The sequence below is a fragment of the Cuculus canorus genome, chromosome 20, assembly GCF_017976375.1.
Source record: "Cuculus canorus isolate bCucCan1 chromosome 20, bCucCan1.pri, whole genome shotgun sequence".
NCBI lineage: Eukaryota > Metazoa > Chordata > Aves > Cuculiformes > Cuculidae > Cuculus > Cuculus canorus.
Genome location: NC_071420.1, coordinates 3972237 through 3993133, shown reverse-complemented (window position 1 = coordinate 3993133; position 20897 = coordinate 3972237). Strand labels below are relative to the sequence as shown.

Genomic DNA, 20897 nt, shown 5'->3' with positions numbered 1-20897 from the left:
GAAGTTTCATCTTACTAATTGTATTTTTTGAAAGTTAGAATGTCCCTCTGATCTCACGTTTTCTTTCAAACAGTGTTTTCCCAGAGATTGTTCATTCTTTGGAGATGATAATGGCTTGTGTTCAGTGAGATCTGTGCTGAACAGATGTGTCTTCTTCTGCAATCACCTGTTTGCAGTCTCTCCCTGTTTCAAATGCAAGGTGAGGCAGAGCCGGCTCCAAATTAGCAAGAGATTTGAATATTGTGAAGTTCAAAATAACAACAAAATTAGTCCGTGGACAAATAGAATATGCTAAGATTTCTGGGAAAAATTATACACATGCATGTAAGTGGGAAATCTCTTCTACCCCAGGTCTTGCCCGGTCGCACACGATTGGAGATTGCTCCTCGCGTTGCCCAGCCCCGATAAATCATAGAATCATAGATTAATTTGGCTCGGAGGGACCTTAAAGATCATCTATTTCCAACCCCCCTGCCGTAAAGGGTTTTTTTGCTTCCTAAAACTCCAGAAGAGACTTGATCTGCTTGCATTTTCGGGATCCGCGCTGCAGGGCCCGTACAACGGCAGCTGAGCCCCTGCCGGTGAGCCCCTCCTCCCGAGCATCCCCGGCGCGGCTGAGCCGGCGGGCCCGAAGGTGGGGATGGGAAGGGAGGGGCTGACGGGGCGGATCCTTTGTTACCCCGGAACTTTTGTGCGGCGACTCGCGTTTCCCGTGTGGTGGTTGGGTTGGGGGGGGGAGGCGAATGGCGTGTGGCGCGTGGGTCTGGGGCGCGGCGGCGCTGCTGGCGCTGCTGCTCGGCGGCGCTCGCTACGTGAGGCGGCGGCTCGCGGCGGCGGGAGGGGGGGGCGGTGGCGGCGGGGGCGCGGGGGGGGGCGGTGCCGTGCGCGCGCTGCTGGTGACGGCGCACCCCGATGACGAAGCCATGTTTTTCGCCCCCACCGTGCTGCGCTTGGGCAGCGCCGGCGCCCGTCCCGCGGTGCTGTGCTGCTCCGCAGGTGAGGGGCGGGGAGGACGGGGAGGAGAGGGGGGGGAGACACACGGGGAGGGGCTCTCCGCCCGTGACGTCACGGGAGACGCCGGGATGCGTGACGTCAGCGCCTCGAAGCACCCCCTCGCCGTGACGTCACCGTGATGCCATACGTGATGCAATGGGCGCTCGCAGCCCAAAAGTGAGACGAGAAGTTACAAAAAGCAGAATAGCTCTGATTTAAGCTAGAGGGAACCTTCATCTGATGATCCGAGGGCTGGAGCACCTCCCATCCAAGGACAGGCAGAGAGAGCTGGGGTTGTCCAGCCTGGAGAAGAGAAGGCTCTGAGGAGACCTTAGAGCAGCTTCCAGTACTGAAAGGGGCTACAAGATAGCTGGAGAGGGGCTATTCGTAAAGGCTTGTGGGGAATGGATGAGAGGGGATGGGTATGAACTGGAGAGGGGCAGATTTAGACTTGACGTAAGGAAGAATTTCTTCGCCATGAGAGTGGTGAGGCCCAGGCCCAGGTTGCCCAATGAAGTTGTGGCTGCCCCATCCCTGGAGGTGCTGAAGGCCAGGTTGAATGGGGCTTTGAGCAACCTGACCCAGTGGGAGGTGTCCCTGCTTATGGCAGGGGGTGGAACTAGATGGGCTTTAAGGTCCCTTCCAACCCAAACTATTCCATGATCTCCCTGTAATTCTGTCCTCTTGTAGAGGCTTGCTTGGATGCTCCAGTTTTAATGTGATAAGGATACATTCATTGTAACACATCTGAAAATAACAGTTGTGTAACAATCCAGTCATGGAAGTACAGGCCTGAAGCATCCCAGGGTCATGTTGTCCATCAGTCCACCTGAAGGCAGCACCCACGTGTCTTCATTTGCTGCTCACATATCCCGCTCATTCTGCAGTGCCTGTAGGGATGTTCCTCAGCCTGTGCGGTCTGTCAGTGCTGCATTAGCTTGTCTTCACCTCACTTTTTCCTGAATCGGTGTGATTTAGGCCTGTTTGTTTATTTTTCCTTTCTGCCCTGGACATGGAAATCAGAGTATCCTTTTGTAGCAGCCTCTCACATATTTTGAGGCTGTTATCTGTCTCTTCTGTTTTATCTTCTCCAGACTAAACAAACCTACTTCTTGCAGTTTTTCCTCACAGATTGTGTTTCCTAAACCTCTGATCATTCTTATTATTCTTATTATTCTCTTTTGGACTCTTCCAGTCAGCTCACATCTTTTTGAAACACAGTGATCAAAAACGGTAAGCAGTATGCCCACAGAGCCCTTTCTGGGGCTGAATAGAATGGAAAGATTCTCACAGGCTCCACTGTTTCACAGGACAAAAAATTTATACAGCACATGATGCTCTCACGTTCTTCATTTTTTATTTTGCGGCACTGATAATCAGTTATTACATCATTCGGGGTTTTGTGCATAAGAAACAACTTAATTTTAATTGATCTATCAGACCATGCTACTGTTTCAGAATTCATGAGCCTGCGGTGAATAGTGAAGTTATATCTTTATTTTTATGTTTATTTTTGAGAGGGGTGTCTTAGGCTACAAACATTTACATCTGACTCTGACAGCCACTGACATCTGGGAAAAGGGCCAACTACGTTTTTGAAAGCTCCAGCTAGCTCACTGCCAACTCTTCTGTTCTTTGTTTTCGGAGCTTTCCGTCATAACACCATCTAGGTGAGAAGATGGGGATTAAACTATTGTTGAGGTCCAGTGGCACAATAGCTTTACTGCTCACTCTGTACCTCCCATTCAAGAGTTAGTGCAGAGCTTTCAGTTGTCTTTGCTGAGGGACAAAGGTCTGTGGATCCTGTTAGGCTTTTTCACAGCTATGGAGAGATTACTGAAGTGCAACTCTGCCATTTCAGTTTTGAGGCCTAATGCATTTCTGCTATTTGAGAACTTTTCAAAGAAGTGTTGTGGGTTTGTTTATTTTGTTATTTTTTTTTTCTTTACTCCTCATTCAGTGACATGAAACATTCGGTGTGTTTGCGCTGCCTTTGTGTGCTCTCTTGCATGTCTTCATAATGGAACTAGCAGCCCGTAGAGGAGAGAGTACATTCACTTGGCTAATAGATTTTTCTGTGCCTCCTATTAGTCTTTTGGGTGATTCAGATGGCTCATCCTTTCATTGTTTGTATGATTGATGATGACAACGGAGTCAATCAAAGACTCTGCAAATTGTGACACCGAGACAAAATCATTACTTAGACAACGTTGTGCTTGAAGTTTTCAAATGTCTGTCAAAGTGACTTCGAAATGAATTAGAATTACAGCACTGCAAAAAAGAACTGGCCTTTTGCACACTGAGTAATCTTAGATTGAAATATTAATTCAGTGTAAATGTGCTTTGCTCTCTGTAGTAGCTGACTTTCTATTGTGAGAGCTCAATGGATGAGGTCCAGCAGCATCAGCTATTCAGCTGTCTTTGCTCTCAATAGCTGCCCATTTTATCTTGTTAGCATTTTTATGTTCCTGGTGTCCTGACACATTTCTCCAACTATGGTACATGGATCTACCCCTCTGAGATGAGTAGAAGTTAGGTATTTTGAGAACAGTGGTATTTTTTGGATAAAACATCACCTGCAGTCAGCTTACACTGCATTGCAGCAAAAGACATGTTGTCTTAAACCACTAGTGTCATTAATGGCTGTGCAAAAAATCAGTCCAAAAGAAGGCCCCCTGTGCTCCTGTATTCCATCTAGTGAAGGTGCATTTTAATTTTGCTGAAGCTGGAATTTACAATCTGAGCTGCAGACTGCCAAGCTGACGTGTTCCTCAGCAGACCCACAGATAATCATTGTCATCACCTCCTAAAACCATTCACAGTCTGCAAGAGGCGGGCTTTTTTTTCTAGTTACTCTTTCCCTCTTTGAAAATTTTACAAAGCTTGCTGTGGATGGCTCGGATTGCTACACTGCTTGAGAGAAATGCTAGATTTAGATGACTCACACCCACAACAATAAAAAGTTTTAGTGTAATTCAAGACAGCTGACTGCAGGCTTGAATTGTGCATTAATGTTCAGCTGTATATTTTTCACTTCAAAGTTAAAATTGGGTTGCATGCCTTCTGGACGGGCTTTGCATGGACTGTTCATGGCTGATACCAAGAAAAAAATAAAGAGAATGTCAGGGTAAGATGAGAAGAAAATAATTCAGTGAAGAGGGAGGCAGTGTTTTAAGATAATGGATCCCATTTCCCTGGGAGTTTTTGGTCTCGGTCTGTTATAACTTTTCCCAAATGCATTATCTAAATTAAGTTTTCTCTCTTCTTTTGATTCTATAAGTTCTTTGCAATCTTGCCTTAGTGGTTTCTGCCTAAATTTCCTCTGTGAGTGATGCAGGCTTCTGAGAAATCTGTCTCAAAACAGAGATTGTTATGATGGAATTCCTTATTTCTTCAAATAATTTTAGTTCCATCACTGTATTCTCTTGCAATGTCCTAGTGTTATATGACAATTACTGCTCATTAGACTTTGCTCAGAATATACTATAAACTTTAATCACTGAGAGGATACGCCGTGGGACAGATTTGTGTGTTACCTCAACAATTCTGTTCTGAGCTCTCTGGATTTGCTGTTCATTGGGGCTCTGTGGACTTACGCTGTTTGGAGGCCAGGAGGGGGTTCATGACAGCGTGGCTAATAGTGAAGGAGGAGTCACTCTTTGGCCCTTCCTGAAGAGATTAATTATTACTGATTTGTTGAGAATACTTCTTTTCAAAAAAACCAAGACTGAGATCCCGCTGACCTCTTTCACAGAGACAAGTTGGAAATCTGCCAGCGGTAACAACTTTTAGGTGCCTCACTGCAAAGGTGCTTTCTTCTGTGTTTGCGAAAAGATCTTGCTCAATTTGTTTGTGGTGTATGGGTAACTTCCAGTCAGGTAGTGTGTAAGCAGTTAGTCCTACTCTATACATATTAGATGGTTCCTTTTTCTCCTCCATGAAGCATGGTCAGCCTATAGAGTTCACCAAAAGAGGTGTCAAATCTTGCTAAGAATCGAATGGTATTCAGCGGTGGATTAGGCAGATGCCAAAATTAAACAAAAAGCCCAAACAGAAAACTCAGAAGAGCGGGAAATCATGGTGTTTCGAGGAATAAGACATCTGCTGATCAAACAGATAGTTAGAAGCAGTTTCTCAAGCAGGTTATTCCAGAATTGTTGTTTGGAAAATCTTGTGTGTCTTTGGCAGAAGCATTTGACTTTGGTCACCCTTAGGGTGAGGACACTGGGCTGTTTGGACCACTGATGCGATCAGATGTGGCGATTTCTCATGGCCCTGCCAAATAGGCTTATGAGTGGCTGCAAGCCACACTCAGTGTGTAAACGTGAGAAATGTGGTCAAGGTGGGCGGAACTTTGCCTCAGCATTTTATCCTAAGCTGGACCAGCAGTTGCTTAGGTAAAACCCGTGGAGTTTGTCTTGCAATGTGTCTGTTCCTCAAATGATACCCTTAATTTAATATGTAATGCTCACACTTGATACTTTGAGAAAGAAAAGAGAAATTCAAGCTAACCTAAACTAAGGTGATGTTGCTATGTCTGCTGTTTTCAGGAAATTATTACAGTCAAGGAGAAATTCGTAAGAAAGAACTGGAACAGAGCTGTTCTCTTCTGGGGATTCCTGCTTCCGATGTAACAGTCATTGATCACAGGTAACTGGTTTTCCTTTACAGCATAATTTCATTGCAGTTTTAAATACGGGGTCGAGTTCACTTTAGAGTTCAGTGAAAGCTTACCGTATCATTCTGAAAAATCTTAAGGAGTCTCAAAAAAAGACCATATTAGGTATTTTTGTTAACTCTTAACATAATTCTAATTAATACAGAAGACAATACTATACTATGTGGACAATACTATACTATATATATTATACAATACTGTGTAATAGCAGTTGTAATCCTTAGGTTAAGCTCTGTTCATACAACATTTGCAATAAGGAGGGCCCTACTTGCTGGGGTTTGGCACAGTGTGTTTAGGCAGCCTGATCGCGTTTTGTTACACTTGTTGCAGTGTGATACACACAATTACAAATTCCCTGAATTGCCTGTGGTAGGATTCTCTGTAGGCTGGTCTTTACAGGGATAGCATGGAATTCTGTGATATTTATAATCTGGTTTAGACCTGGACAAAGACAAAAGTGAACTGCAGTATTAAAGAAAATCCATAATAACATGGCGGTAATGTTCTTTCAAATTAAGCCATGCAATATATCTGTTTTTCTAAGATGTGATGTTGTTTTCTTGAGTTGTGTGTAGGTAAGAGGATAGGTGATAAAACTGATACTTTTTATTTTCGGATTAATTCAGGAACTCTCTTCTAGGAAGGTGATTTAACACACTGAATCAGTGAAACTCAGAACTGACATCGTAAAGGCCTCTTAAATTGCCCCATCACTGTCTGTCTCGGGTTGATAGGAGCTGAACTGGATGCTGATTGCTAGCAAACAAGTGGTCATTTCAATTGTAAACAACCATCATACAATCCCTAAAGAATATTTTTGTTTATGAAGAAATAACTATAATAGCAACATATTGATTTAAAGCCTGGCCAACTAGAAAAGAAAGAGTTGAAAAAAGTCTGGCTCCAGGCAGGCCTTTTTCCCATGAACATATTTTCCCTTGAGCTAAGGCAACAGAAACCACAGTCCAGAATATGAATCTTCTTGAGTTCTTTGCTTATTTTGGCTTTAGGTTTCTCTCCAAGTTTTCAGCTCACTTATAAAAACAGCACAGGAGTTGTTTTTTTTCCTTTGGAACGAGAAGAGATATTTCCGTTCTCTTCTCGTGAACTGGTTTTGGATAACTTCAAGTTTTGTAGTACGATCATATGACAATGCCCAAAACATTTTGGGAAGGGACAAGGGAAAAAGCTGCTAAGCTTTGCTAAGCATAAAATCTGCTCAATGAACCATCTTTTGAAATTAACCCTGAGCCCAGATGGCCTCTCGTCCTCTAACAAAACGTGAGGTTGGTTAGCGTGTGATGCAAGTTTCCTGACACTGCTAAGTTGCCCCCCCGCGTACACAGTCCAGAGGGCTGCTTTTTGTAAGTAACACTTCAGTTTGCTGTGTAGGAAGGTGGGGGCTATTTCAGAGAAGCAGCTTAGTTCATGCCTTTTCATTTACTTCCGTTACGAATATTAGACATATTTGCATAAAGAATGACTGATACCTGATTTCCCCAGTGAATGCAGCACTGGAAAAGACAGATCCATCCCATTGCCCAGAGTTCCTGTGCATGGACTAGGACAAAAAACATTGTTCTAAGAAACAGCTTTAGATTTGAGGTCTTTATCTCTGAGATTAGATTGCTGTGAGATAACCATCAATTCGTTTTTGTTGTGAATTCAGTGAGTGAAGTTTGCTGTGTTTCACTTAGGTTATTTTCACGGTGAAGTTAAGTGTGTTTGCAGTGTACTGTTTACTCTGCAATAACTTAACAGGGGGATACTCTTTATGAAAAATACTTGTGGACCAGGTGTTAGCAAAGTAGTAGAGGATCAGCAATAATTTCTAGATGACACTGAAATTTTAAAGTAGCTGATTTTTAGTGTACCATTTTGCAGTGGTTTAGACGTAGCACTGGGGCTCATGGTTCTTGAAACGGTCTCAACGTTCTTGGATTCCTTAAGGTCAGTAGCTTTCCTCTGCCTCTGTAATTTAAAATATTGCAAAATATTTGCTAGTGTGGCATGATGTGAAGCTTGCTAACTGAATACCTTATCTACTGCTAGAATTCCTTGTCAGTTCCCATCTAGAGAATTCAGTTCAGGAGGCTGTTCATCTTTAGAATTTTGTCTTCTGTAGGTACTGTTTAAGATCAGAGCTTTTTGGCTTTTTTTTTTGTTCCCTTCCTAACTGTTCAGAAGATAATTTTCCATCAATGTAAAGAACTAGTGCATTGCTTAAGGACTGCTGCTGGCATGCTGCCCATCTAACATTTCTTATACAAACACTGGATGCTTTACGTTATCCAAGCTGCAGATTTGTATTTTGGTAAGGAAAGCCCAAAGGATTGCTAGGTCTGGATCTGCTCCAGCCATTGTAGTGTGGAGCTGAGTCATGCTGCTTCCTCTTTCTTTGCATGATCTACATGTGAGTGAGTAGAATTTTGAAGATGAAAGAGGAGAAATTTTGAAGATGTAAGAGGAGAAATACAGGTAAAAAGAAAGGTGATTGACTTGCTCTGTAATCTCACTTGGCCAGGCAGGTATAAAATCAACAGGATATTTTGAACTGCATGTGAACTTATAAAGAGAAAGCTTCAGTCAGTCAGCCTATGATGAAATCTGTGTTAAAGACCAATTACTTATTAAGCAGTCCCTTGCCTTAAACAATGACTCTTTCAAGTATAGCCAGGATTCCTAGGGCAGGACTAGTTAGCTCAGTTCCTGTCAGACAACTGCTTTGCACTGATTCTTGAGCAGGTGTGTGATGTTGTCGCCGTGTCTGTTACATCAGTTAAAGACAACTCAAATCTTCTTTTGTAGCCGTAAACAGGAGATATTTTTTTTTTAATCTACCGTGCCATGATACCAGCTTAATTTTCACAAAGACTGGCATAGTTCTACATATCTGCAGTGAAGGTAAAATGAGCATAGCTAAAACAGGTGCTCAGATACCTGTAATGCAAAGACAGACTATCAGGTTATCGGGTCACAAGTCATTGCCATGGTTTTGGACTGCTAAGTGTACTTTGGCGGGAATTTACCTACAGCTGACGAGGCGATCTGTAAGTGATTAATCTGTGAGTACATGCTCCTGGGCTAGAAGTCTCTCTCATGACAGGAAAACCAGGAGTTAGTACCTAATTGATCTAATATCAAGAGTTAAGCTCACGTTAACGCTGGGCTCATCTGCCAATGCTCTGGCTGTCTACTAGTCTGTTACATTACACATGAACAGGAGATGTTTCCTAAGCTATTTTCACATTCTGAAGAGAACAAGCAAAAAGGAAACCCAAATTATTCATTTTTTTCTAGTATCTATTTTGGGTTCATGGGAAGATAAATATCAGGCATTTTACTGCAGCTTCTGAAGGTTTTGTGCACAGTTGTACTGGGTGGAAAGTAAAACTGACTGCATCTTTAATATGACAAAGTATTTGGCCCAAGTTTGCACTGCAAAGAAAATAATAGCTGAGATTTGTGTAAACTAGAAAATTTTCCATTCACAGTACAGAGGCTTAACTGCAAGTACTGGTACATCTGTTTCCAAGTTTCCATGGAAATTGCACTCCACTCGTTTTTTTTATTATTATTATTTCATTAAAGTCCAAAAGGGCTCAGATGAGACAATGCACAGGAGAGAGGACATCTGCCCAGGCAGAGTCACGGGCTGTCTGCAGGGGTTTTATGGGACTGCAGAGAGCCTCAAATTCTCTTTTTTCCACATAGCTCTTTGCAGTTGGGCTTGGTTATTTTTTTTTCTCCACAAGGTAAATTGACTTTACTGCACTTTCTCATGTTTAACTTCCAACAAACTTCCTTCCACGAGCTCCCCATGTCAGAGAAGTGAGTCTGTAAGGTCATTGGAAAAAAATACTCTTAAATAAATAGCGTATGTGCCTGGCTATGATCAGAAAGATATAAAAACACTCAGAACTGTTGAAGAATGAAATGTGTAGTTGGAAATTTGTACTTTTTAGTAGAATTTAGAAACAGACGCAGACAATTAAGAAGTATATCCCATTGATCCAGTTCAAATTTGCTGTACTTAAGTGGTTCGTTGATGGCTTTATTGATTTGAATTCAGGGTGCTGAGTGCAGGAAGGGCTGAAGATGCGGGGTATACAGTGGGAATGTGTACTGCAGTTAAGAAGGCTTGCGTGAAAACTGGGGGCACAGAAGTGCAGAGAGAAAATCCTGGCCTCAGTAAGGGCTGGAGGCAAAGCTGTCAATGGTTTCATCCCATTTCTGACTCACTCATTTGCAGACCTCTGTCATCTTGCTGAATGAGATTTTTTTTCAAATGTATTTATCTTACTTTAGTGTTCCTGATTAGAAAGCTGATGTTACTCCCTGATGTTTCCTCTTTCCCTGTTCTCATGGTTCATATTTTAGGATCAGTATTTAGGAGTTTTGATTCTGCTGAAATAATTGTGGCAATTAGTTACATTTTGTCCCTCTATGTTCTGGATATCATAGTTTGACATTTTATTTTATTGCTAATTCTAAAGAGCTGGTCTATGTACTGATTAAAATTGCTGCCATGCTTTTTTCTAGGAGAGCTGCTTATTTCAGTAGTTAGCAGTGGGATTCTCTTCATCTCACTTATCCCAGGAATGCTGTAAAGGTTTCTATTTTTTTTGCAGTATTTTCTTTAATAAAGAATGGCACCCGTGGGACCAGAGGATCTCCAGTATGTTTTGGTCACTCATTCTATGAGTATTAAGCTACATCAACCTACATCTTTGAATCAGTCAAACGTACTCATAGTCATCCTGAATACTGATACACTTTACCTGTATGTGCAGCCTTTGTCAGTCAGGTGGGTATCTTGGAGTTTATGTAGTTGCTGTAGCCAAATTTCACTTCTGTTTAGTGTAATTCTTGAAATTGAAGTTGTTTTCTTCCTGAGAGGACAGCGAAGTATTTGGCTACCTATTTTTATTTATATTTCTTAGTAAACAGATCATTTTTCTAAAATGTTTACCACATGGCAGCTCATGCTGATATTTTAGGACAACAGAACACTTTATACAAAGGATTATATCAAAGTCTGCCTTCTGGCTTCTGCTTTTTTAAGTGTTGCTCTATGTAATAATTTTAGAGGAAATCCTTCTGGGGATTGCAATGTCTCTCTGCCCTCCAGGAAAGCTGCTTTCTGAAACAAAGGCTTGTATTGCAGTAGGTTAGGTTTCACTATTTTGTCTGAAGTTAGATATTTTCCTCAATAAGGAAATCTGCCTTTTTTCCCCCCTGAGGCTTTTGTGAACCAGGTCCTTTCTCAGCTTTCTAGCGTAATTGACTTCCTTGCTGTACAAAAAGGGAGAAGGGTCTGTGGTGAAAGGGAAAATGATCCTTTCGGTGCTAAAGGGCCACGTCCTCTAGATTACCTCTGCAGAGCAATGAGCAATGGCCCTTTTCAAAACATTCAAGAATTCTCCTTCAGGTATCAACAGAGTCCTGTCAAATCCCAAGCAGGGATCAATTAAGAGCAAGAGTCAAGGGCTCTGGATAAAGCCAGAGGAGAGTGAAGGAGTACTGCTGGAGGACAAAATGGCTTCATAGAAATGGAATCAAAATACTAAGCGTTGGGATTTCTGCCTTTAATGCTCAAGATTGTTTTAAAAACAAAGAAATACTGGTCTCAAAACGTGAAACATGAGAATAGTGATCCCAGCCATCCCCCAAAGCTGATAGAAGTTTGATTCAACTGAAGAATCATCAACATTGTGAAGCTGATAGCAAGAAAAGAAATAAGGCTGTGCGTAATAGCTTTGTTACACGGGTCTGGGAAAACTGGCTAGAGCTGAAGACGGAAATGCAGTAGAACAGGGAAATCCTCTAGAAGTCATATATTTTTTGTTCTTTCTTAGTTCATGCCTTCAGGAACACCGTTTCCTCTCCTTTTAGTAATGTTTTTTAAAAATCCCTCCATATGTTAAAGATGGGCGTCTTCTTCAGAGCAAAGAGAGCTTCAATGACCCATCCTGAATTTGTGAGTGGTTCATGTCCCAGCTTTGCCATCTCCTGGTAACACAAACAGATATGCTGGCTGAAGCAGCTCTGTAGCTTAGACCACTCTGTCTTCCACAGAAGGAAGGGTTTGCTGGTTTGCAGTATTCCATTCAAGGTTTCATATTAAAATATTATGAGTGGACTTTCTTCGTAATGCTGGTAAGCTATAGAAAAATACATTTTTAAAGCTATTTTCAGCTGTTACACCCAAGAGTCCCCTTTAAAACATGACAAACTGTAACAACCTATTTATTTTGCCAGTTACACTTTGGAACAATACAATGTGTTTTGCCAACAGACACCCTGAGGAACTAATGGGGAATGACAGGCGTTTCCCCTTTGCCCCTGGAAGGTTCCCTGCTTCCATAGTCCAGCAACAGCTCTGTTAGTCACTCATTTTAACCTGCAGCTGCAAACATCTCATTGTTAGTTATAGATAGACTGAAGTCTTTTATCAGAGAAGAGAAAATGGTCAACTCTCTTCCTTAAAGAGTAACAGTGACATCAAATAGTTGCAGTAAGTTAACCAAAGAGGAGGAAAAAACAAAAAAATCAGCTTAAGCTTTTGAATCTCGGCATTCCTCCCAGCTTACTCAGGGAAAATATATTCCTGTTTCTACTGGGCACACTCTTAAAAGCCTTTTTGCAATAATGTGTTGGCGCCTTGTTTGCAAGAACTGTGTGGTTTCTTTGTGTATTCTCATAATCTTATTTTAATTGTAGCTACAGTACAAAATGTTGAGTGCTGTGAGATCTGAGGCTATGACATGGTTTGGAAACATCCAGTTGCATCTGCAACAGACTTACATTTTCTGTATGCCAGGTAATTACTGTGCTGGAAAACAGAGGAAGGGGTTTTGTGGCTTCTCTCGGTCAGACTTTCTGTTGGGATTCAGTCTAGAGAAGTGCAGTTACATTAATTCCTGCTTTTCCTAAAGGTTGGGATCCTAGGTGTATGAGGTAGCTCCTGCAGTCAGTATGTAACTGTACTCACACTTCAGTTGGAGGTAATTGCAATAACTTCCCCCAGGCTGCCTTGGTCTCAGGGGGACGAGAAGCTTGTGTTTGGCCAGGGGCCTCAGGACAGTAAAACTAGTTGTTGGCTTATGGCTGTTCCCTTCATGTAGCTTTGCTAGTTCAGATGGTCAATAAAAAAATGTATGGAATAATCAGTATCTGTGCCTTGGAAGCAAGGCTTTTATTAGACTCATTAAGGACAAAATGTTTCCAATTACAAGGCATAGTGTCAAAGGCTGTTGGATCACTTTAAATGCCATGGTATGGTATCTTGCTGAATGCCAGCAATGTAATTCTAATGTCTCCAGTTTATTTTCAAAATTCCCATTGAATGGAGAATGTGTCTCCTATGCCTGTGTCTAGTAAGAGAGCAGAGGAAGTAGATTTGCTTTGTGGACATCACTTCTGAGTAATAAAAGGAGATTTGTTACTTTCATGTTGATAAAAGTATTTTAATTTTCATAGGAAAAACAATGTTTGGACTGCAGACTTTGTAAAGACTTGGTGGAATTTTTGTGAGGATATAGGCTTACAAATTCTGTGTTTTTATACAACCTATGTTTTGAGTAATTTTTCTTCATAAGTGGTAGAACCACCTTCATAGGCTGTAGAATCTTGGACTTCTTAATTTTTTTCTTTCCTCAGAGCTTGCCTTCTGGTCCCATCAAAATCAGCAGGGGTTGGCCATTGACTTCAGCTGGACCAGAAATTGTCACTGAGAGTCCACAGGAGAAGGCAAAGTTGCTTAAAAAAAATTTCGTACGGGGAAAGTTGGAAAAGCAACTGTGCAGTGATATTGTGTAAAATGGCTTTTCTCTTAATGACCTTCCAGTTCAAATTGGCTCTGTTTACATACAAATCAAAAGCTGGTTTGTCTGACTGCCAGCACAGCAAAACTCAGTCTGGGATCTGAATATCCAGCTGTGTCTTTTGCCTCTGACATCCTCCCAGTAATAAAAGTTGTGTGGCTGGGATTTGGCTAGAATCGCAGATGATGTATGAGCCAGAATTGAATTCAGCCTGCTCTTCCTTTGCAAGACAATAGAAGTTAAAACTTGTTTGTGTCCATAAAATAAGCATATACAACTCATAACCCCTCAGGGACCAGATATGATGAATAAGATGCTTTTTTCCCCCCATCATCGTATTTCTAACTCTGACCAGTAGTAAGTCTGTGACAACTGAGGTTTTTATTTTCCTCATTTCAAAGTTGGAGCAGAAGTTTTTATGAAGTTTACCTGTGGAGATGCTGCATCCAGAGAACAGACATAATGAAGGCAACCTTTGCAGAGCTGTCTAGTACAGGGTCTTTGTTCTTTGCTTTCACACTCCCTGAGGGTATACTATATTAAGCTCTGGCTTTGCTCTGTAAGCCTGTACTCTCTTAACAGCTTCCCTGCAGACTGACAGTGACAGAGACAGTTTAACTTCTTCATGGGTAAAATGGTGCTCCTAGCATACCTATTATTGCCTTCTTGATTCAGTGTGTTAGTAAACACACTGTGGGCTGCTTTATGTAGCAAAGGCTCTCAGACGTTGCCTTTGAGAGGTTTCTGTTCCATAGCTGGTCAGCAACTCAGGTGCTGCACCTTGTGAGACAGATGCCAGTGGAGTGTTTGGTGATGGAGAGGGTTCAGGTCCAGGGCTACAGTCTGGCTGTAGGCAAAGCGATCTCAGCTCATAAGGGAGCAACACTTGATGAAACTGTATTTACTGTGAGGTCTTCTTTTTTGTGATGATGGTGAACGCTCTGGCTGCAGTACAGAGCTTCCTTGGCAGTTCCCCTTACAGGTTACACTGTGGCCAGCTCATTGTAGAAGAGCAGTTAGGTATGGCATTTGTTATCTCTGCTTTTTCCATTAGTAAACCCCTGTTTGACAGATGGTTGAAGGCTTCTCCAGTTGACATTATCAGCGTGAACCAGCAAAGGAGTTCTTAGTGGGCAAGAATCTAAGGCTGCCCAATTGCTTCTCACTAACTGCAGCGGGGTGCTGCTCCACAGCAGTGTGATCCAGGACCGCCTTTTGAAGCATCCTACAGCGAGAGAATTCCCATTTGTATTTACTTGGCTGAGTTTGTTGTGACATGCCCTGTTATTTTTGCATTCTGCGTCCATTCTGAAGTTCCCCCAGGCATCCCTTCAAATGAAACATTGCATCACTGAGGAAGTGAAGCCATTAAAAGTGAATGCTTTCACCAAATAACTTGGAGCAAAGACAATCGTCTCTCATCTACCAGAAATGGAACTGCAAGTTGACATAGCAAAATTTGGGAAGAACAATAGTCCTTTCTTGAGTGGTTTGTTGCAATTTTTCAAAAGGCTGAGCTGTGCTGTTGTATTTTTGCCACCAATGAAGGTTTTATATTTGCATAGAGCAAATGTAGAAGGATTACCAAGCAAAGTAATTGGAGCATGGAGCTTCACCCTTCAAAATCCTGTTGAGGGAAGAGAAATTTTACGTTCTCTGCTGAACTCTGCTAGAGTCTCTGACCTTCCTTGTGTTTTATTTTCATTCTCTAATAATCCTGCCTTTTTGCAGATCTGTGGGGATGGACCAGTTACTGTTTCCATGCTGTTCTCATGCTGTGAAACACTGTGTAAGTGTTAAGCATCATAGAATCATGGAATCATGGTTTGAGTTGGAAATGACCTTAAAGCCCATCCTGTTCCACCTCCGTGTGATGGGCAGGGACACCTCCCACTGGATCAGGATGATCAAGGCCCATCCAGTCTGGCCTTGAACACCTCCAGGCTTGGGGCAGCCACCACTTCCCTGGGCAACCATAACAAGAATCACTATTAAAGTTTTCCTTGCTAGTCAAAGGGTTAATTTCTCTCTCCAAAGAAGGAGATCTGATTTAGGTTTGGCACAGGAGGAACAAAGACAGAGGATTTTGTTCTGCAGGAAACTAGGTCAGCAGGTTTTTATTATCATGCTCAACAGCCCAATGTGGTTTGCATTTAGGAATGAACTCGGTTGACATTGTGTATGGCCGATTTCCTCTTCCCAGAAAGCAGGCCTCAGACATCGCTCCATACATTATGGCTTTCCTAAATTGAATGCAAGAGAATATTTAGCTGAAGTAGCTCAGGCAGTTGTGAGTTTGTTAGATATGTTTTTAGAGCTGTCTGTCAGGAGTGCCTCAGGAACACAAAACGAAGTCCAAGGTATTTTGGAGAGGAGGAACAATAGGCCTGGAATCTTTTTTAGTTGCTGAAGTGCATCAGAATCACGGAGATCTTCATTGGTTTTGCACCCCATGTACTGATGATTGTTCTTATGACCTGTTGCATTGGTTTTTTTCCTTTGGATGCGGCCAGATTCTTATCGCGGGCCTGCCAGAGTAAATTTGGAGTGATTCTCTTGCTTTCTCTGAAGCTACTGCTGAGATCCCACTGTGGTCCTTTAGATGGGGAGTTTTCCATTATAACTTTTGAACCATCATGACTGATTTGAATAACCCAGAATCTTTTTCCCATCTTCAAGCTTTCTTGACCACATACCCTGGAGTGTATCGTTTTCCTGGGCAATTGAGAATAAATGTCTGTGTTCTTTATACCTCTACCTGTTGAAGACCAAATTGTGGCAGACATTACCCGTGCTGGAGAATTCAGGTTATCTTTCTTTACAGATTATTTTGACTTTACTAAATAATGAAAAACCAAGTACTTAAAAAAATATACTTTGTTTTGATTGTATGGATCAGGTAGGGATGCTGGAGCTTGGAAAGGCTATTGGGAACGTCTAGGAAAATTTCCAAGTAATAGGATTTAAGGCTGAGCATCATTTCCAGTTTTGTATTCTTGTTGTTTTGCAGCCTTTAATGTGAGTTAATGGCTCTTCAGCATAATGAAACCATCTAATTCTGTCCTGTTCTAGTCTTTTTTCAATTCTGGCATTGAGAAACTCAGACATTTTTGAAAACCAAGTTCGGCTTTTAAAGCTGAACAAGGAAAATACAGGCAATACTGAGAAGCACAGACAGCAATAGATTGCCAGCAGTTCCTGGAAATAATGGAGTTTCACAACCATTCCCTGCAGATTGGGCATTTAGGGAGAAAAAAATATCCTTGTGGCTTACGTGGATGGAGTAATGAAAATGCAGAGTCTGTTGAGAAAGGTTATTATAGTAAAAATTCAAATGCTATTCTAGGGTTTAAAGCAATGAGCAGTGTATGAAATGCCTCAAAAATGATGACATAGAAATAATACAGGTCAGAAAATTGCATATGAGCTTTCCTGAACTTGCTTTTAATGTTATGTTAGGCTGTGCATTTTAGCTGTCCAGTGCCTTTGAATCTTTAAACAGCCTCAGCTGCAAAAATGTGCTCACATAGTCATCTTTTGAAATACAAACATGTTAAACAGAGATGAGGAAAGTTGGTGTTTCTGTAATACCCCTGTGTTCTTACACTGTTGACAGCTGTGACTGAGAGCCAAGAAAACAACAGTGCCCGTCAGACTGAGAGGCACAGAGAGGACTTGTAGCAAGCAGACACCTACACACAATAAACATCCGAGCTGAGGCAGCATTTTGAAAATTGCCTTCTACATAATGAAAACAGAAGGGGTTGTGGGAGGATCTCCATAGCTTCATTCAGGGATGACAAATTATTTCATTCAAATTCGTAGCAACTCAGAAAATGTCACTGTGGTGCATTCCTTACTCCCTAAATTGAACTAAGTTGGATTAAACTCTTAGCTCAAGAAATAGGAGATGTAAAAGACTCTCCCTCTGCTATAGTGGCTCTCTAGGATGTATATTATCTCTCTTGAGGCTGTAGGCCATGTGAAGATTTTGGAATGCAACTCTCAGGATATATGTTTGGTCCTTCTTGCTGTGAATAAAAAGGGGAGAATCTTACATTTTTAAAAAGGATTTTTTCACCAAAAAGAGTCCAGAAAACATCACAAATGATTAGCATATCAGAGCTGTCACTAAAAATACAGTAGCTTCTGGGCTGAAACAGCAACTGTAAATAGCACTCAGTGATGCCATGTGTATGAAAGATGTCTGCTGCTGATTGTTTGTGCTCTTTCAAATGAACAAACTCGGGATTTTCTAGACTGAAAATAAGGTATGTATTGCAGCAGAGCAGTGCATGTATGTTAGTGAATGAACAGATGCTTGCAGAAGACTGCAGGATAAACAGATGCCGAGTAGTGCTGGTGTATGAAATAAGCTATTTGTGCCCATTTGGGAGCTCTGCTGCATAGATGATGCAGCCTGCAAATTTAAGTAGGTTATGATGTTCTCCCCTATGGCTGGGGTTAGGGGCCAGTCCAGTTAACTGCAGATTACTCACTTTGTGGAACAAACACGAAGGCACTATACTAAAATCATCTTTCGGAGAGCAATGGCTTCATGTGGGTGCATTTCTTTTTTGTTTTTAAACATAAACCTATCTTTACCAATTAAGGTACTTATTTAATGGTTAGAATATGATCTTTGAGCAATGAACACAAACCCTGTTTATCCCTTTTGTAGGATAAAATATATTTAATCTTGCTTTATTTGTAGTAGTTATTCCTTCAGAGTGTTTTAAGCAGTAATTAACTCCATCCTTTGACAGATTTTTACAGCTAGGAACAGGCTGACTAGAATGATGCTCTTTGTTCTGCAGTAAGGAGGGAACCATGCCAGGTAGTTGTCCTGTATCTGTTTCCCAGACTCAGGTACCTGTCTGCTGGGGAAGCTCCTGCATCAGGAGAGAGGGAACAGCAATCATCTCAAACATGGCTGCTCACTGCCTATCATTTCTGAGAATGGCAGTCAGTTGATTAATTTAATTGACAATGTATTACAGGTGAAAGGTAAGACTGAAAGCATGGTAAACAGTGGACATGGTGCCATGCAGTATGACTTGCAACGGAGTAACTCTACACACCAGTGGGTGTTGGTGCACTTTGTTGTTGCTTCAGTTTGATTGCTTATGTGTGCAAGAAGGTTCCTGTCCAATGTCATACAACTTTTGGCCTCTTTCCTTGGATGCCAATAAGAAGCTTAATTAGAATAGGGCTTAAAATGTATTAATATTTAAGGAAGATGTATTTTTTCCTGAGCTGCCTCATCTCATATTCCATCCCAATCCTTTATGCTGTATGCTCAAAGAACTACTGCAGAACACAGTTCAGACCCTTCTGTACAAAGCCCTCATACAGCTTCTGCTATGTTTAGCGCCCTCTGTTATCTACAAGGAGGTAAGGAAAGACTTTTTGTCTCCATCCTTATATCTCCTTGTTCCAGGAGAAAGGATATGCTCTTGCAAGGCAATCTGGAGCAGCACTCTGCCAGAGCACGATGTTTGATGTACTGCATTTTCAGTATCCCCTTCTATAGCGGCTCGTTCTGTTGACGCTTGCAGTATCCTTCCACAGTTCCTTTGTCGGGGCCTTCACACAGCTCATGAGTGATCTCTAGCTCCACAGCAGCTATGATACTCAAGTAATCTCCAGCTGATTCTGGTGACTGGACTTTCCCAGTGACCTGTATTAACCAGAAGTGTCTTGAGAGGTTTCCCAGTTCCACCGTTCTGCTTTTGTTGTTTACAGCTACAGTACCTAACTCTTGACGTTCATACCCAGCTTGCGCTCCAATTGCTGCTGCTCGGTGCCTATTTGCACATGAGGCCTTCTGATAAGGCAGGCATTTGACCTTTCTATTCTTAACCCATTAACATTTAGAAGAGCTGCTCTCCTCACCTCTGGAGGCTGTGTTCCTCCCCCTCTCCCCAATACCCTTGTTCCTGCCAGATAAGATTACGCCTGGGTTATATATTGATCTAAAAGCAGAGTGCCAAATGCAGCCCACACCAGTTCAAGGGCAAACCCTGAATCCATATGAGTGAGTTCACGTGCTTCAGTTCACTAGTGGAAAGGTAATGACCGATGGCCCTTTCTGCCATTTACCTGAGGGCAAACGCAAAGGGATCAGTTCTTTTTCGCACCAGTAAAATGAACATCACGGGTTGGCAGGTACCTGACCAGTTTGCTGATGCTGCATTTTTCTGCTGTTTCCTCTTCACCTGTACCTGAACAGAGGAAGGGGATGAAATGATTATTGTTTCCTTGTAAGTGAAAAGCAGCAAATCATTGCCGAGGATCATGGCTGCCTCGGGCCCTCATCACGGATGTGTCCACAGTCACTGTTGTACTGTCAGAAGCAGTTACTGGCCGTTTGAGCAGCCTAACTGAGAGAGACGGGGCGTAGGAAGGGAACTGCTCCCTGCCAGTGCGTTCAGAGATCCTGATTTAATGGCTGTTTTTCTTTTTTTCTCCTCCCCAGCCCCTTCAAGTGTTCTGTGAAGTAAATTTTTTATCAGTGACTCAGAGCAAAAGAGAATTTCAGATTTTTGTGATAAGGTATTAGATGTCTGGGCAAGTCTTCAACTTCAGATGTTTTTGTGGCTTATCCACTGTATTGTACATGCTGAGATGGTGGTGTGTGAGCCTCTAATTAGGATTAAAATGCCAAAAGCATGGACACTGAAAGCAATAAAGTATTGTGCAGGAGAAGATTCATAATTTCTGTGACTTTGTTTAAAGAAAGCCCAGATGTGGGAGTAACTATCTACTGAATCAATCATTTTCCAAGCCACAGAAGATGAGAAAATTAATTAAAAAGAAAAAAAAAAAAAAGAGATATTAGAGAAGTAAGCCTGCCGAACTTAATGTTTAAACAATGTCACTCAGACTAGTTTGGCCTAAAAATGATATACTTAAACAGTGATTTATTTTGGAATGTTTAACCCTCAGGATTTAAATTCAGGAGATAGGCTTGTTCAGGGGTTACAGGGACAGGGAGACAGGATTGCTCTGGTTTGCTTCTACTGCTGAGTGCATGTGGGAGACAGGTCCCTAAGCAGAGCTCCAGGAAGGAACAGAAGTTTTGCTACTGACTGCAGGAGTGCCAGAATTTTCTGTCCTCTCCCTGTCACATTATCCACATACAACCATGTCCGTAATGTCTGTTATACCTCAAAAGGAAGACAAAGTAGTGATACTAGCCTGTCTTAACTTAGTTTAGCGTAATCTCCAAACTAAAATTCTCTGTTCCACTTTAGAGACCATAGAATAGTTTCTGTTTGCACAATTTTTACAGTTACAGGGAAGAAAAGGTGGCTGCTAGGTCCTGTGTTTAGAGAAGACTTGGGGATCTTTCAATGAAAGAAATTGACCGACTGGCACATTTTCATTAAAGCGTTTTC

The 20897-nt window shown here is 41.8% G+C and overlaps 1 protein-coding gene across 1 annotated transcript in view; it reads left to right on the top strand.

Moving 5' to 3' along the window:
- Positions 1-863: 863 nt before the first annotated feature.
- PIGL (phosphatidylinositol glycan anchor biosynthesis class L) overlaps positions 864-20897 on the top strand; it is a 70252-nt gene continuing 50218 nt past the window's right edge. Inside the window, exons 1-2 of the mRNA XM_054084840.1 lie at positions 864-996; positions 5544-5643. Of these exons, the coding sequence (XP_053940815.1) occupies positions 924-996; positions 5544-5643 (173 nt within the window). The 5' untranslated portion in view covers positions 864-923. The remainder of the gene's footprint in view (positions 997-5543; positions 5644-20897) is intronic.